This window comes from Chrysemys picta, chromosome 10, assembly GCF_011386835.1.
Source record: "Chrysemys picta bellii isolate R12L10 chromosome 10, ASM1138683v2, whole genome shotgun sequence".
NCBI classification, from domain to species: Eukaryota; Metazoa; Chordata; order Testudines; family Emydidae; genus Chrysemys; species Chrysemys picta.
Window position 1 is genome coordinate 83,901,214 of NC_088800.1, and position 15,621 is coordinate 83,916,834.

The window sequence follows — 15,621 nt, forward strand, 5'->3', positions numbered from 1 at the left end:
CCCTGACATACTTTGATTCTGAAATGCTGCTGCCGTGCCTCATGGGAGCTGTAGTTCAGGTGCCTGACACTCCCATTCTCCTCTATACGCCAGGCTCCCTGGTTGGACTACATCTCCCTGGATGCATGTTGGACTGCCCTCTTGGTGAGCCTGTGTGGTACATCATGGGTGTCCTTGGTCATAGTGTAGACAATGGTTCCTCAAAAACCCAATTTTCTGTCCAAAAACAGTTTGGACAGAAAACTTTTGACCACCCCTATTATCAATACTTTTCACGTGCAGAGCACCTTTCAGACAAGGACCTCAAGTAGCACCTTACGAAGATGAGTGGCTATTATGATTCCCATTTTTCAGAGGTAGAAACAGATGCAGCGAGGCAGTGACAGAGCTAAGCATAAAACTCAGGAGCCCTGACTCCTGTTCCTGTGATCTAACCAGGACATCATTTTACATCCTGTGTTGATTATATGCTTATTATTTCGTGCAGTGCTGCCCACTGCTAGGTGCAGGTATATAAGGACGCAGTTCCTGCCCTGAAGAGCTGTTACATTGTTTTGATTTGTTTTTTTATGGGGGAAGGGAGTTGTATTAAATTGTATAGATTACACTGAAGCCAGATCTACATGTAGTGAAAGCGGTTTATTTCTGTGAACCCTGCATGGCTGCTACAATATGGCAGTGTTAATAACACAAAGTCTGTGCATTAGAATATTGTGATGGTGGTGTTATATTATGGACACAAGCAACTGGTGGATTCTAGCCTAGATCAAATGCACTGGCTAATCCAGACTGTTGCTGTGTAGAGATGTGCATCTTTTGAATCTCCATCCAACCCCTTTGCCCCCCTCATTCCCAAAAGCATGAGCAGGTTCAGGGTTCCCTGTTTCCAAGGGGCTTCCCAATTTTCCATCTCCATCTCCCATGAAATACACAAGCAGATTGGCATATGTATATTTTTGGTGCATCCAAACAGTGGTTAGCCTTAATCTGGTCCCAGGGTCCAAACCCCTGGCTCCCGATGGAATTTCCCAGCCAAGTCACTGGGCTTCGTGCCTCAGTCAACCCAGCTGGAGAGTGGGGTGAAAAACCTCCCAAGAATACACTGTACCTGAGCTGAGTTTACCTGGGCTCCCATCCAAATCCCACTGAGGTCAATTCAGACTCTTGATGGGAACTTCAACAGGAGTTTGATTAGGCCTTTGAGTACCAGGAAGGGGTTGCTAAACTGCTTAACTGGAATGAATTAAGTGATGTATCTGCTATGTTACAGAGTAACTGTGCTTAATAGCTCCATCACCGACTTCAGCAACACCACGCGACAGAGCATTTACCGCAGGATACTGAACGTGACAGCCGGTAAGGAGCATTGTTCATGGAAAGGTTTCACTAAACGATTCAGCTGCTTTGACATCGTAACTGGTTCATTCCACTCCGCTGAGCCCCACTCCCAGGCATTAGTTTTAAGCCATTGTCCTTTTCCCTCTGGTTATTTCAGGTTCCTCCCTACAGTGCTACACCACAAACACTAGCTTCACCGTGTATCTAAGAGAGACGTTTCAGGGCTTTGCTGCTTTTCTGAATCTGAGAGATCTCGCCTCCATCGTTCCAGCATCTGAAATCCAAACGGTACTGGAATAGCTAGGAAATGTGTTAGTGATCTTGCTACAACCCCTTGTTACACACACAGCCCACCTGAACAATCCTGTGAATTTGTACACGTATTCATAACGTGGTCTCCACATTTATTTTTTGCCTAATGCAGGAGGGGGCATTCTGCCTCCTGACGTACCTCCTTTTTGGGGAGACATTCTTTCAGAGTTTCTCTCAGTTACTAGTCCAATTGCTAGTGGCACATCTCTCTCTCTCGTATTTACAGGGGACCAATCACAGTAGTATCTGAGCCAACTGCCCCATTCCACTCCTCTGTTCATCGTTGACCTATGTTTAATGAAGTCTCTTGAAAGTTTCTAACGCGCTTTACACAGCCTGTTGTCACACAGGTGAAATAAGAGGCTGGCCTTGGAAAGTTCTACCTGTACTCACATTGGGGCGATTCAAGTGATCTCTCCTATGGGTAAAGTTTACAGAGCTGGACCCTAAATGGATAGATCTGAGTCTGGTTCTTAGTTGTCCAGTCCACATTACCAAAACCACCACTTCAGGTGACACTAATTGACTCCATTGTTGACAATCTCAGCAGAGAGGCCAAGGGCTGACTGGCCACTGAGTCTGAACTCCATTTTCATTGCTAGGCGTGAACCATTCCAGTTCAGAGTTGGGCACATTGGGAGAGAGCAGAGGGAAGTTACCAGCTCTGTGGTTTATACCCATTCTGTACATGAACAGGCTTCAGGGTTGTCAATCCAGCACCCATCACCCATACAACAGTCACAGCAAACAGTTCCTTTTGTCTAAGAGTTGCTACCATCAGCCTTCTCCAGCCTAATCCTTATCTCTTCATCCCAGATTGTGAATACAATGGCCCCAGCTGCACTGGCTGATTTGTTATCCAGTTCTGACTTTCTCAATGACAACAACTTCCTGACTGTTCTTCTGAAGAACTATAAAAGGAGAGGGGCCTTCATTGACCTGTTTAACAAGAGGAGCATTATGGTAGGTCAGATATTTGCTTCTCACTTTCCCTAAGTCCAAATGAGCCTCCATATTGTAATGGGTTTTGCACAGAAACACCCCACCAGTGACCTGAATTAACAGGGGTCCAAATCAAGAGAATTCAGTGAGTTCCACAGGCAGCAAAGGGATATTGAAAATGTGTCCGGACACTGCAAGTAATAAAAATCAGGAAACTCTTTGCCTTTGGGATATATTGGATCTTGCAGAGTGTTCTTGGAAGTTGACAGTATTTTATTGGGTTTTATAATATAGGAAGGACAAAAAAATGAGAAAAAAATACATATGCAACTAAAAATGACTATGGGAATAAGAGCTCCATTAATATCTTCCAAGGTGCAATCTGAATAATCTAGCAGAGACTAGAGTAAAGAAGGGTATTTTGCTGCCATTTTCCTTTGCCTTCCCTCTAGGACACCCTCCCAAATGACACCAGGATGGCCATTCTGGCTGGTGTGTGGCCTGCGGTGTTGAGGAGTGACAATGAGACAGTGGTGGACACGTGGCTCAGTGCACGTCTGTCGCAATATTTCAGTTTTATCCAAGGCAACATACTGAACTTCAGCGGGACCCGGAACGCCAGCTGCACAGCGTTCCGCACGATGTAAGCCCCCTCAGTGGAGCACCGAGGGCTCCTTTGTGTCACAAGTATTTCTGATCCTTAGTTGAACAAATTTCTTGACATTTATATGTCTGTAACACAAAATACTCAGAGTCGCAGAACATTTCTTAACATTTCCTTGTTCCATCTTTGTTTCGAGTACCAGCTTCCCGGTCTATAGGAGGAAGCCATCCTGTGCTTAGCTGCATACCTGTTCCTTTCCCCAGTTCTAGGCTGTGTTTGCTTTTGCCGTCTAATCTTCACTACTCCTTTGTTTCCATTTCTCTATACAGCGTGGGCAAACTGAGCAATAACATTACTGCTTTCAAGGTCAGCCAGCAAGAGATCTATAATTTCACCAAAGACTATCTCACCGGTAAGTCTCAATGTCTGCCCTAGGAGCAGATGGTCTGCTAGAGAATAGCCTGTATTCTCTTCTCACGTGATAGTGCCCAAAAGCATGAGAAATAAAGTGAAATGTTAATGTTTGAACCCCGACTTGGATCTGGTTTAGGCTGAAATTCAGAGGTCAGGTTCAAGGCTGAATCTGGGCTGGGGTTGAGTTTGGATTCGGCAGGGGTGGAATGGCAGTAAGTATTTGCAAGAAATTTTAACTTCCAACAGTAGAAATTTCATGACAGCGCAGATATCTATGGGTACAGAGCTTTATCTCTAGCTGCGTTACCTGGGTTATGATTTAACCGTCATTTATTATGCAGCAACAAGTGCTAGACCCAGATGTTACAATGCCAGTGACCCACGCACAGCAAATTGGTTTGCTGCTTACCTTGGGCGTTCCATCCGCTACAGCAGCGCGGACGATATAAGATCATTCATCAACAACAACGCAACACTTGTAAGTATGCTGGCTGGGGGCTTCAGTGTGATACTGGCCTGCGATGCAAGCCCACATGGAAATAACCACAGCGTGAGATTCTACGCCTGGATCCGGTCCAACTGAAGTTAGGGGCAAAACTCCCATTGAATTTAATGGGTGTGGGAGTGGGTCCATTAAGAAGAGGAGCACTGGCTCATGCGCTCCCCCTGGTGGCATGGTCAAGGCAGCTACCAGGCCCCAAAACAGCTCTGCCAACCCCAGCTGGACCTCAGACAACAGCAGAACCTGTTAGCTGGGGGAGAATGCATGACTCCTATAGAGTTGAGTTTATGAGAGTTGATATCCTTCAAAGTGGTAAGGTCTCCACTTATGTAGTTAAGGTGCAGTCCAAGAGCCAGGTTCTTCTGGGACGCCAGTTCCCTGGGCGGGAGGGAAGGGTTTTTTTTAAATGGGACAAGGACAGGTACACTCACGGAGCCTTAGCAGGCATGGAAAATAAACTCAGCATCCTACCTAGACTTATTCCCTATGTGCTGACTTGGGCCCACTGCCCTATATACCATGAAAAGAACTCAGTGACAGAGTCTGTATCTGCCTTGAATCCACCTCGGGCACTGTGCACATGTGAGATTTAGCTTTGCAGGTTCCTGTAGGGAAAAGACAAAGATCTTTGCTGCCAACAATCCACAGGCTTTACTTCTCCCTCTCCAAGCAGACACCCAGCCCAACTTCCTGTGAAGTATTCTGGGTCGCATACTCCAACAGGCGTTTCCTAAGAAGTACTGTATTTAGACCGACACTAGCGGGCATTAAAAAAATTATTGGCTTAATCTCAGAGTTGCTGAGTGCTGTCAGTTCCTGCTGAAGTCTACAGATGCTCAGCATCTCTGAAAATCACGCTGAGCGTGGACTGACACTGCACATTCGCCCTTTCCTAGCTCCAGGATCTAGCCATAAACCCAGACAACCTGAGACTCATCAACCACACAAGAATCCATAAGGACGTAGCAGAGCTGTATGCCACAGCGCTGTTTGCCAAGAATTCAAACTTCAGTCTGGTCAAGTGAGTAAGAAATATTTATTAGCACTAAAAGCAAAGAAAATGTGCAGGAAAGGAATGAAGATGGTGAGTTTGCTTCCATGTGCTGTGCAAACGTTTATAGAAGAGCATCTGTTGTTCATTTAAATTTACACACACGCTCATTATATTTATGAGAGCTGGGTGAAAAATGGTACGTTTCATGAAAAAAAACCCACCGCACAAATCTTTTGTTTTCTTGAAATTTTTCTGACTATTTTTTAATGTTTCTGATTTTTTTAAAATGTTTTTCTCACTTTTCAGTTTTTTGTCCCCCCCTCCCTTTTTTTCCTCCTCTGAAGAAGGATGATGGGGAAGAAAGAGGAAAAACAAAAAAATGAACAAAGAAAAATGAAACCTTAAAACGGAAAAAAATTAAAATTGGGGTTTTTTGGTTGAAAAATTAGAAAATGTTGGAAAAAAACCCAGAAAGATTCTATATGAACATTTTCATTTTTTTTTAAAAAGTCCATTTTAATAGGAAAAAAAGTTTCAAATGAGAAATATTGACCAGCTGTCTAAATAGCCAATGGCAGACACTCTCTCTGTCTCACCCACCCACCTACCCTACTAACATGTTTTTCATTTCACTTTGCTCAAAGCCTTCCAGACCAGCTCCTCTGCTTTGCCAGACATTCTACTGCAATACGCCTGCTCAACTCCAGTGCTTCACTGAGCATCATTGCTAGGATAAACCTCCATTGTGTCCCTTCAAACGCATCAGAACTCAACGACCCCTTTACCACTGACCGCCAGGTAAGTATCCAGAGGTCTGTGAGATGTTTCTTAGCTGTTCAGAAGCCAGAGGGACATCCCATCAGAGTGTAACTCTAGGGGGAGGTCAGGTGCTGGGCTCTGGGGAAGTGTTGAATCAGAGTTTGCAGCTCCAACCTCTCTCTGTAAAGGCTGAATCCCAACACTCCAAAATCTTAGGGAAGTTTGGCTTTGGAACCAGTCATCTGTGTGGTTTTGGTTTGACCCTTAATTTAGATATAAAGTTTAGATCCAGACCCAGAGTCTGAGTGTAGGTTGATCATCTGGAGATTGGCTTCTAGGCCATAGTAATAAAAAAACCCAACATTCCTGAGCAGAATTTTGTCTCAGGTGAATGTTCCACAGAATTTTCTAGGTGGATTTAGTTATTAGCGATTTGTCGATTATTGTTTACAGTTTTCATCTCCCTTTCCTTCCAGCTTGCAACTATGCTCGTAGCTCAGATCACTACGTTTGATGCAAGGACCTTGGCTGCTTTGGGGCAGCAAGCCGTGGGGCTGACCTCCGGGCAGATTTTAGAACTGAGAGCTCAGGATATAGCAGATCCACTGGCCTTGCAGTCGCTTGGACAAGTCAACGGCTGGGATAGGGGACAATCTCAAGGGCTGATGAATAAGTTAATCAGCAGTAATTTCATGGTAGGAATTTGTCATCTTGCTAAGTGGGTCTGAACAGAGCATCTGGTGGTGATGTTATTTTGCCCATTTTGTATCTAGTGCACATATATTTTGATTGCACGTTCATCGTTAGTGGAGCTGGCGCACTCCCCGTTGAACAGTCAGTTTCTATGGGGTTGAACAGAGGGTTCGGGATGGGGAAGTCTCCACTAAGCGCTGCACCTTAGAGTTCTAATCGGGTCTGCTCTGTGTTTTCTTCTCATCGCAGTTTGATACGGCAGAGGCGTTTCAGAGACTTGGAAGGTTGGTGCCAGGCCTCCCCAGTCGCGTCTTCAATAACATCACAGCAGACACTGCGATGAAGATGGCTAAGAATGCCAATTTCCATAGAGCCATCAAGAAGGCTCCTGGCTATTTAAAGAGAGCTTTTGTGGCCAAGGTAAGCAAAACTGCTAGGTGAGAACCTGCCTTCTTTCTTATTACTGAGTACCTGGTCCCTGTGACAGCTGGGGGTGGATTAAAACATCCCCATGATATTCTTATAAGGGAAACGTGGTCTAGATGAAATTACTATAAGGTGGGAGCACAACTGTACTCAAAGGGTAGTTATCAATGATTCACTGTCAAACAGGGAGGACGTATCTAGCAGGGTCCTACAGGGTTCCGTCCTGGGACTGGTACTAGTCAATATTCCCTTTAATGACTTGGATAATGGAATGAAGTGTATGCAGAGTGGAGAGTAGGCTTATAACATTTGTGGATGACACCAAGCTGGGAGGGGTTACAAACACCGTGGATGACAGGATTAGAATTAAAAATGACCTTGACAAATTGGAGAATTGGTCGAAATTCAACAAGTTGAACTGCAGTAAAGACAAGTGCAAAGTAGTGTTCTTAGGAAGGAAAAATCAAAAGCACAACTACAAAATGGGGAATAACTGGCTAGACAGCAGAGCTGCTGAAAAGGTTCTGGGGGTTATAGTGTATTACAAATTGAATATGAGTCAACATTGTAATGCAGTTGTGAGAAAGGCTAATATCATTCTGGGGTGTATTAACAGGAAGAAATTTCCCGTTCTACTCAGTGCTGGTGAGGCCTCAGCTGAGTACTGTGTCCAGTTCTGGGGGCCACGCTTTAGGAAAGATGTGGACAAATTGAAGAGAGTCCAGAGGAGAGTGACAAAAATGATAAAAGGTTTAGAAGATCCAACCAGTGAGGAAAGGTTAAAAAAACTGGGCATGTTTAGTCCTGAGAAAAGAAGACTGAGGGGGAACCTGATAACAGTCTTCAACTATGTTATGGGCTGTTATCAAAAGGACTGTGATCAATTGTTCTCCATATCCATTGGAGGTAGGACAAGAAGGAATAGGCTTAATCTGCATTTAGGTTAGATATTAGGAAAAACTTTCTAAGTATGAGTAGCTAAACTCTGGAATAGGCTTCTAAGAGACATTGGAATCCCCATCACTGGAGGTTTTTACCTGTCAAGAATGGTGTAGGGATTTATTTGGTCATGCCTCAATGCAAGGGTCTGGACTAGATGACTTCTCAAGGGCCCTTTGATGCCTACATTTCTATGGCAAGCAAAATGTAGTCTAGATTGCCAGAAACCCAGATCTGCAACCCAAGCCATTGAATTTTCTGGGGATGGAATTGCAAAATGTGGAGATCCCATCAGAAAATGTGGGCATCTGGCTATTATTAGCCTGATTCTTTCATCCCAATGCATTAAAAGCATTTCTGGGGCAACTCACGCGGGAAGTCAAAGCCATGTATTTTGATAAGTTGACGTATCCCTTGCAGATCATCTCCAATTCCTCATCGCTGAATGACATTTTAAATAACGTGCCAGATGATTTGGTGGACCAGGTTCCAATCCCATTGTTGGTGTTTCGAGACGAGCTCCTAGATCTTCGCAAAATCAATGAGAAACAATGGACACCAGAGCAGGTGACGTTAAGGGCTTGTCTCATTCTCTTCATTTCCAGAAGGGTGTTTAAGGCTGATGCTAGAGTTGGTTATATGTTAAATCAATGGAGGGTTGACCTGAGTGAGGGCTGGGCTCTGCATTCAGAGAGGAGTCTATTAGGTTTAAGGCTGCATTTAACTACATGTGGGAGGTGAAGGCCCCGGGGACATTTTGTGAGAGGTTCTGTATAAGTGTGTATTATTATTTTATCTACATGCTCTGCTTTTAACCACCCATGGTTTCTCAGACATCTCCGTGACCTGCACAAATCTGAGTGGTGTGAACGTTAAGGGAGTTGTTTGCCACTTCTAAAAAGGATTATGGAGAGGTCAAAGCCCTCAGCAAGACATCTAATCACACAGTAACGCTAGCTTTCTTCTTTTCTCTGTGGGGCTGGTTGCGCATGGTTCTTGGCTTGTCTCCCCCATGTCTTGTCTATCTGAGTGTGTATTGTTCTCCCTCACAGGCAGCTGTGTTTTTTGTGGATGTATTGAATGCTACCGATAATTACGCTGAGTAAGTACTACATTTTCAGAACTCCAAGCTTTGTGGGTAGGAAAAATAATCTCAGTAGATGGCTTATATGGAGCTATGTCGTATGTGCTTCCGACGCTGCTAAGGATCAGCGTGACAGGCTGCTTGGATGTGGGCCAGATTTCAAAGGTACGTACGCACCTAAATGCCTTTGCACATGTGGTCCTGGATGCCTAGGTGGAGTTTAAATACCTCTGTGTAGTGTTTTATTGTAGAACAAAAACAGACGTGTAAAGAATGCCCTACCCCTTTAAATCCAAACACAAATACAAGGGCTTCCCTCAGCCAAAATCCAGGTGTAGGCTCAGTTTGCCTCACCCAAGGTTAAAGCAAGGGCCTAAAGGGGGCTCGTTTCAGGACAGAAGGCAGCACTCAGCCTAGGGTACGTTTTGTATAATTCCCCTCCAATTGTGACAGCTTACGGTCACGGTCTCTTGCATATAGACAAACCCACAGCCATTGATCATAGCGGCTAGAGGCAGCCTAGAATTTCCACTGGCTTGTGATCAAGCCTCCTCTTTGAGTGAAATCTCATTTCAAATGCCCTGTGCCCATGAAGAACTAACCCACCCTGAATTTAGCCTTTCAGCAGCAGTGCTGCAAGGTTTCCAGTGCGGTGCAGCCAGCAGACTGTCGCCTGACAAGATCTCGTCGCTGGTGGAACACGTGAAAAACAAAAACGCCACGCTGAGCGCTCACCAGGTAGGAGGTTCCTTGCCATAACGCTGGCTGGGGTAGAGAGCCAGGAGAGCATGTTATTAACATGTGTGTAACATGTTGCTGTCTGTTAGATGCGCCACACATTCCAGGGAATCACTACACGGAAAGTTACAGGCTATATTTTTTAAAGTGTGGGTAGAAATGCACAAAGCCCCCCACAAAACACTGCATTGTCCTGCAATGGTGGTGTCCCAGGTGGTGGGCCTGGATTTCAGCCTGACTCTGGTTGAAATGAATCCTGTCATAGGGTTTTCCCAAGTTCTGCTTCCAGAACCTTCCCCTGCCTCAGTTTCCCTACTCTCATGTTAGCCGGCAGGCCAGTGCATCAGCGAAGCTCCCAGCAGAGTCACTGTTTCATTCTCTTTTCTGAGGGATGCATTTATTGTTCAAACACAGCTCAACATCAGTCAGGACAGGTCAGCCAGGTCCTGAACTCCCACTACTGCTCCCAACACTGCACCTATCCCCAGCCAGGATCCATCTAACTGGTCTGATAAGCCCCTTTCCAGCCCCTTCTCTGATCCAGAGTCTGCTGCAGAAACCTCCCTGCACTCTGCACCTCACTCTCCCTTATGTGACCTGCTCGTTGGCCTTTTATCTCAGCAGCTGGGAGGCAGGTGATCAGTCACAAGTGGGCTAAGCCCAGTTCCCTTAAAGAGACATCCCACCCTAAGACAGACCATGTAAGAGTTCAGCCATAAAAGGTTGTCATGTGCTCGCATGCTCCTTTTACTTGCCTGTCAAGCTGCATCGGCACTGCAAAAATACGGAGTCATTCCTAAGCTTATGGTCCTAGATTTGCTGGGGGCCTGTTTCCTAACTAATCCCGTCGGGGCATGCTTCTGTGGAATGAGTAACAATGCAGATGGGTTACCCCGGAAAGCGCAGTGGCCCTGACCCTGCAGGGTACTGCACACCGCACAAAGGGAGCTGGCTGAAATGGGACTTAACTCGCACCTCCCACCATCAGAGATTTTAAAAATAATCATCCTGATTCTCCCATGCCCTGCCCCCAGGCAAAGTTCCAAGTGGGCATTACCAGAACGGTAGCATTGTACACCCAGCTGGCACCGGCGTAAGGGACGACCCAGGGAGCAAGGCACCAGGATCAGCTGATGGCCTCAGTGTAATTCCCTTCACTCCAAGCAGAGTTCAGCTGGGGATGGATTTGACCCATACGCACAGGGGACCAAAACAACGTGGGGAAGAAAAGCAATGGTGAAAGCAAAACCGGACTGATGAATGTGTGTCTGTGAAGCAGAAGGAGGGATGAAACATTTCATTTAAAAACAAGAGCTCCCCAGGATTCCCACTTGAGTAAACTGGGTTATTTTTCATTTTTCTCTGACTCTACGGCCCAAGATAAGTTCTAGTTAATGTACTGAAATGTTTCATGAGAAGCAGGTAATATTGACAGTCGTCTGCCTGTTTCTTTCCATCAGTTATCCTGCATGGCCAACATACTAGCTGCAAAGAACCTGACAGCAAACTTCACCAGCTACCCACCAGACGTGCTGCTCTTCTTTGAGTGAGTATCTCAGAGTGGCATACGCGCTCATTTCCCATGTGAGTCAGTAGCATTCGGTCATGAGAGTAGCCCTGATTCAAGGCCAATTATGTCCTTGTGTGTCTAAGGATTACTCCTGTGAGGGAAGGTTTGCAGAATTGGGCTCTCAGCTCCAATCCTGCAGCCCTCACTCATTAAAAATCCCCATCAGTGGGGCGTAAATTCAGCTGGAGCCATCTGGAGCAGAGCTCTAGTAAATATTTTTAAACCGGCGGGAGCCCCGGCACGTCCCGCGAGGCTGAAGCCCCGAGCCCCAGGAAATACTTGGTGAGAATTTAAGCCCTGCCTATTGGTTTCAGTGGGAGCTTTTTCTGAATAAGGACAGCAAGATGGAGAACTTCAGACCCAAGTCAGCAAAACACACGTGCTTACCTGTAAGCACAAATGTCCCATGGAAGTCACTAGAAGAACTCCCATGCTTAAAGTGAAGCACACGCTTAAATGCTTTCATGAACTGAGGCCTTAATCCTCAAAGCCCAGGAGTAAAGTTGGGTCTCTGTTTTAATGTAGAGCTTTGAGGGTCGCTGACCACAAGTGGCCGGTAATAAATGCTAGTTCTGGCTATCTGTTAGAAAGCCAGGTGGGCATTTGGCACCGCGTCTGTGGCAATGCGGGGCCATTGGCAAGGAGAGAATGGCTAGCAGCTCTGAGCATAGGAGGCAATGGCACTAGCCCCGGATGCACTATGTGCCCTCTCCATGGGGAGAGCAGAGCATGGAGCAGAAGTTGATGGGCGCGATTCCTCTCTAAGTCACACCAGAGGATCCCCAGGGTTTAGATTCTGCCCCATCCCGCTCAGAGCAGCATTAGCTCATTTCTCAGGAAAGCGGCTGGCGTTACTGGCCCAACGTGCCAGGGACCTCCTCCAGGACAAGTTGCTGAAGAAGGCGCACATGCTGCAAACCACGGTTGTCATTTCTGAGGTCTGTTCCACCCCCCACCCCCCGTTTTACACAATTTCCATTCCTTACAGTTTCACTCAAGTGCAGAATCACACCTGCAAAGAGTTTTACAGTCTGGCTTCCCAAGGGAATCTAAACCTGCTGCCAAATGGATCGGCCCAAAGAACACAACTCCTGAATAATGCATTAGTGTGCCTGGTAAGTTACAATCTACCTTTCAAGTGCACCTTCTCGGTGCCCTAATGATCAGTTCAGTGCTTTAGCGGTAGTAGCTGTACGCACGACATCAGCCTCCCGGAGTAAATTAAGTCCAGTTAGTTTCCTTTCCTTGCAAATATTAGTTGCTAATATTTGGGGCCAGATCCTGCCACTTTAATGTTGAGTTATAACTTACTCACTGAGTAATTGAGTAAGTTACTATCTGTTGTAAGATAGAGGGGTCAGATACGGCCTTTGGCTTGTAAGCCGGGTGAATACTGAAGGAAAACAAGTTTGAATAGTTCACTCAGAAATATTGCAGAACGTATTGACTGAGTCGAGGGATCTCACTCGCCCGGCTCTGGGGAGTTGCCTGGTTTATAAGAGAATTCTGACACCTGCTGTGTTGCCCTTTCCCCCAGGGCAGGGTGAATAACACACTCAGCAAGGAACAGCTTAGCAGCCTCGGAGCGTTGGTGTGTGACATGGATCCAGCAGCCATCACAGACTCCGACCCTCAGATCCTGGAGAATCTGAAGCTCTGTCCAGATCTAACAGGGGCCCAGAAAGCTGCTCTCAACGCTCTCCTCAGCAGTGGGGAAAGCCAGGACGGGTAGGCGCTTCCCCTTGGGCTGTTCTGGACTATAAGGTGGATAGAAAGCTGGCTAGATCGTCGGGCTCAACGGGTAGAGATCAACGGTTCCATGTCTAGATGGCAGCTGGTATCAAGCGGAGTGCCCCAAGAGTCAGTCCTGGGGCCGGTTTTGTTCAATATCTTCATTAATAATCTGGAGGATGGCATGGACTGCACCCTCAGCAAGTTTGCAGATGACACTAAACTGGAAGGAGTGGTAGATACGCTGGAGGGTAGGGATAGGATACAGAGGGACCTAGACAAACTAGAGGATTGGGACAAAAGAAATCTGATGAGGTTCAACAAGGACAAGTGCAGAGTCCTGCACTTAGGACAGAAGAATCCCATGCACCGCTACAGACTAGGGACCGAATGGCTAGGCAGCAGTTCTGCAGAAAAGGACCTGGGGATTACAGTGGATGAGAAGCTGGATATGAGTCAACAGTGTGCCCTTGTTGCCAAGAAGGCTAATGGCATTTTGGGCTGTATTATTAGGGGCATTGCCAGCAGATCGAGGGACATGATCATTCCCCTCTATTTGACATTGGTGAGGCCTCATCTGGAGTACTGTGTCCAGTTTTGGGCCCCACACTACAAGAAGGATGTGGAAAAATTGGAAAGAGTCCAGCGGAAGGCAACAAAAATGATTAGGGGTCTGGGGCACATGACTTATGAGGAGAGGCTGAGGGAACTGGGATTGTTTAGTCTGCAGAAGAGAAGATTGAGGGGGGATTTGATAGCTGCTTTCAACTACTTGAAAGGGGGTTCCAAAGAGGATGGATCTATTTGTTCTCAGTGGTGCCAGATGACAGAACAAGGAGTAATGGTCTCAAGTTGCAGTGGGGGGGGGAGGTTTAGGTTGGATATTAGGAAAAACTTTTTCACTAGGAGGGTGGTGAAGCACTGGATATGAGTCACCTAGGGAGGTGGTGGAATCTCCTTCCTTAGAGGTTTTTAAGGCCCAGCCTGACAAAGCCCTGGCTGGGATGATTTAGTTGGGGATTGGTTCTGCTTTGAGCAGGGGGTTGGACTAGATGACCTCCTGAGGTCCCTTCCAACCCTGATATTCTCTGATTCTCTGAAAGAACGAGATCAACCCTGAAATGGAGGGTTATTTGTGTATGGGTTTGACTAGAGAATACTGTTTGTGACTTATCTAAACTTTGTCTTTTCCTGCATGGTGCAGGGCTCCTTTATCATGGGATTTAGGGAGTTTGCAGAGTCTTGGATCGCTCACTTTGTATCTGAACCGGACAACTTGGAGGTCAGTCAAGGAGGTAGGTTACGCACCTAGGCAGCTTATTAGGGAGATAGCTGTGCCAAGTTTACTCTTTGGGAAACAGGGGTTTGCTTCTGAGATGCACTGGGTAGCATGAGAATTATATTATTGTATATTATAGCTGTGAACTATGTTCCACACTGTGAAATCCTTGTGTGAGCAGCAGATGCTCATGCACTTGGTCTTTCTCTCTTCCTCTCCCTGCTCCCTCCGCTCCTCTATCACCAACCTCTTCTCTCCCTTCACAGATCGTACAATTGTTCTGTCAATGGAGCTTTCTCCTCTACCAGTCTTGCCATCTGGGACTCCATCCTTTCCTCTTTGCCAAATCCTGATCGTTTTTAATTCCTCTCTGCTTGGATCTGATCCAAAGAAGTCAATGGATAGACTCCCATTGACTTCAGTGGGCAATTGATTATGCTTCTTGTGAGCTAACGCCTGCATACCTCTGGGCTATTGCCTGTTTTGTCCTCAGCTTCATCCGCGACTTAGGAGCTCTTATTTTTCCTTTTCCCCAGGGTGTGAGAAAGGCCTTCTTCAGAAGTGTTGTCGATGGGTACCAAACCCAAAGTGCATCTCAGAAGGAGAAAACCATGCTCCTCTTAAAATCTATTGGCTCTGCATCACCTTCATCTTCCAGATCTAAACGTGCCACTGAACGTAAGTGGAGGAACGTTAAAATTAGCAATGGGCCAATCGTGGGTTTGGATCAGTTCGGATAATCACTCAATGGTCTGGGGGTAGCATTTTCAAAAGCTTCTGCATGACCTAGGAGCCCAAGTCCCATTCTCTCTGTTCCCCTAGGGCCAGCAAAACTGGGATTACTTGGGGGAAATTCTCTGGCCTGGGGTATCCAGGAGGTCAGACTACATGATCCCCATCTTCTGGCCGTAGAATCTATGAATCTGTGAAATCTTTCCCTGTCTACCAATTCTATCAACAGAATGCAAGTCTGAACCTATCACCGCCAGCACCATCCAAGACCCCCTCTTCATTGTGTATTATGACACTAAGGGGCAATTTGATGCATGCTTGAGTAACGAGGTTTTGAAAGCCAACCTGGTTCCATTGCTGGAGCAGCCTCTCACAGAGGAGTACCTTGATGTCATGAAAAGAAAACTCAGTGAGGTAACAAAGACTATCACGAAATAAGACAATAACAAGCAACTAAGCTCCAAGTTAGTACACGGCCTTTCCAGGCAGGGAGAACTCTGTTTGTAGGTGATTTTCATCCTTGGGAATAAGCGTCATGGGGAAAGATTTCTGACCAGAGCAGAG

At 46.2% G+C, this 15,621-nt stretch overlaps 1 protein-coding gene across 2 annotated transcripts in view; it reads left to right on the forward strand.

The window, feature by feature from the left end:
* LOC101946918 (uncharacterized) overlaps positions 1 to 15,621 on the forward strand; it is a 39,960-nt gene that overhangs the window by 14,304 nt on the left and 10,035 nt on the right. For both annotated transcript variants that reach the window (XM_042853062.2, XM_005289182.5), the window contains exons 13-31: positions 1,271 to 1,356; positions 1,496 to 1,626; positions 2,467 to 2,613; positions 3,045 to 3,235; positions 3,526 to 3,608; positions 3,952 to 4,088; positions 5,009 to 5,133; positions 5,751 to 5,904; positions 6,342 to 6,560; positions 6,808 to 6,978; positions 8,344 to 8,490; positions 8,976 to 9,025; positions 9,625 to 9,745; positions 11,206 to 11,291; positions 12,304 to 12,430; positions 12,853 to 13,043; positions 14,251 to 14,341; positions 14,862 to 15,003; positions 15,287 to 15,471. In XM_042853062.2, coding sequence (XP_042708996.2) covers positions 1,271 to 1,356; positions 1,496 to 1,626; positions 2,467 to 2,613; positions 3,045 to 3,235; positions 3,526 to 3,608; positions 3,952 to 4,088; positions 5,009 to 5,133; positions 5,751 to 5,904; positions 6,342 to 6,560; positions 6,808 to 6,978; positions 8,344 to 8,490; positions 8,976 to 9,025; positions 9,625 to 9,745; positions 11,206 to 11,291; positions 12,304 to 12,430; positions 12,853 to 13,043; positions 14,251 to 14,341; positions 14,862 to 15,003; positions 15,287 to 15,471 — 2,584 coding nt within the window. The remainder of the gene's footprint in view (positions 1 to 1,270; positions 1,357 to 1,495; positions 1,627 to 2,466; positions 2,614 to 3,044; positions 3,236 to 3,525; positions 3,609 to 3,951; positions 4,089 to 5,008; positions 5,134 to 5,750; positions 5,905 to 6,341; positions 6,561 to 6,807; positions 6,979 to 8,343; positions 8,491 to 8,975; positions 9,026 to 9,624; positions 9,746 to 11,205; positions 11,292 to 12,303; positions 12,431 to 12,852; positions 13,044 to 14,250; positions 14,342 to 14,861; positions 15,004 to 15,286; positions 15,472 to 15,621) is intronic.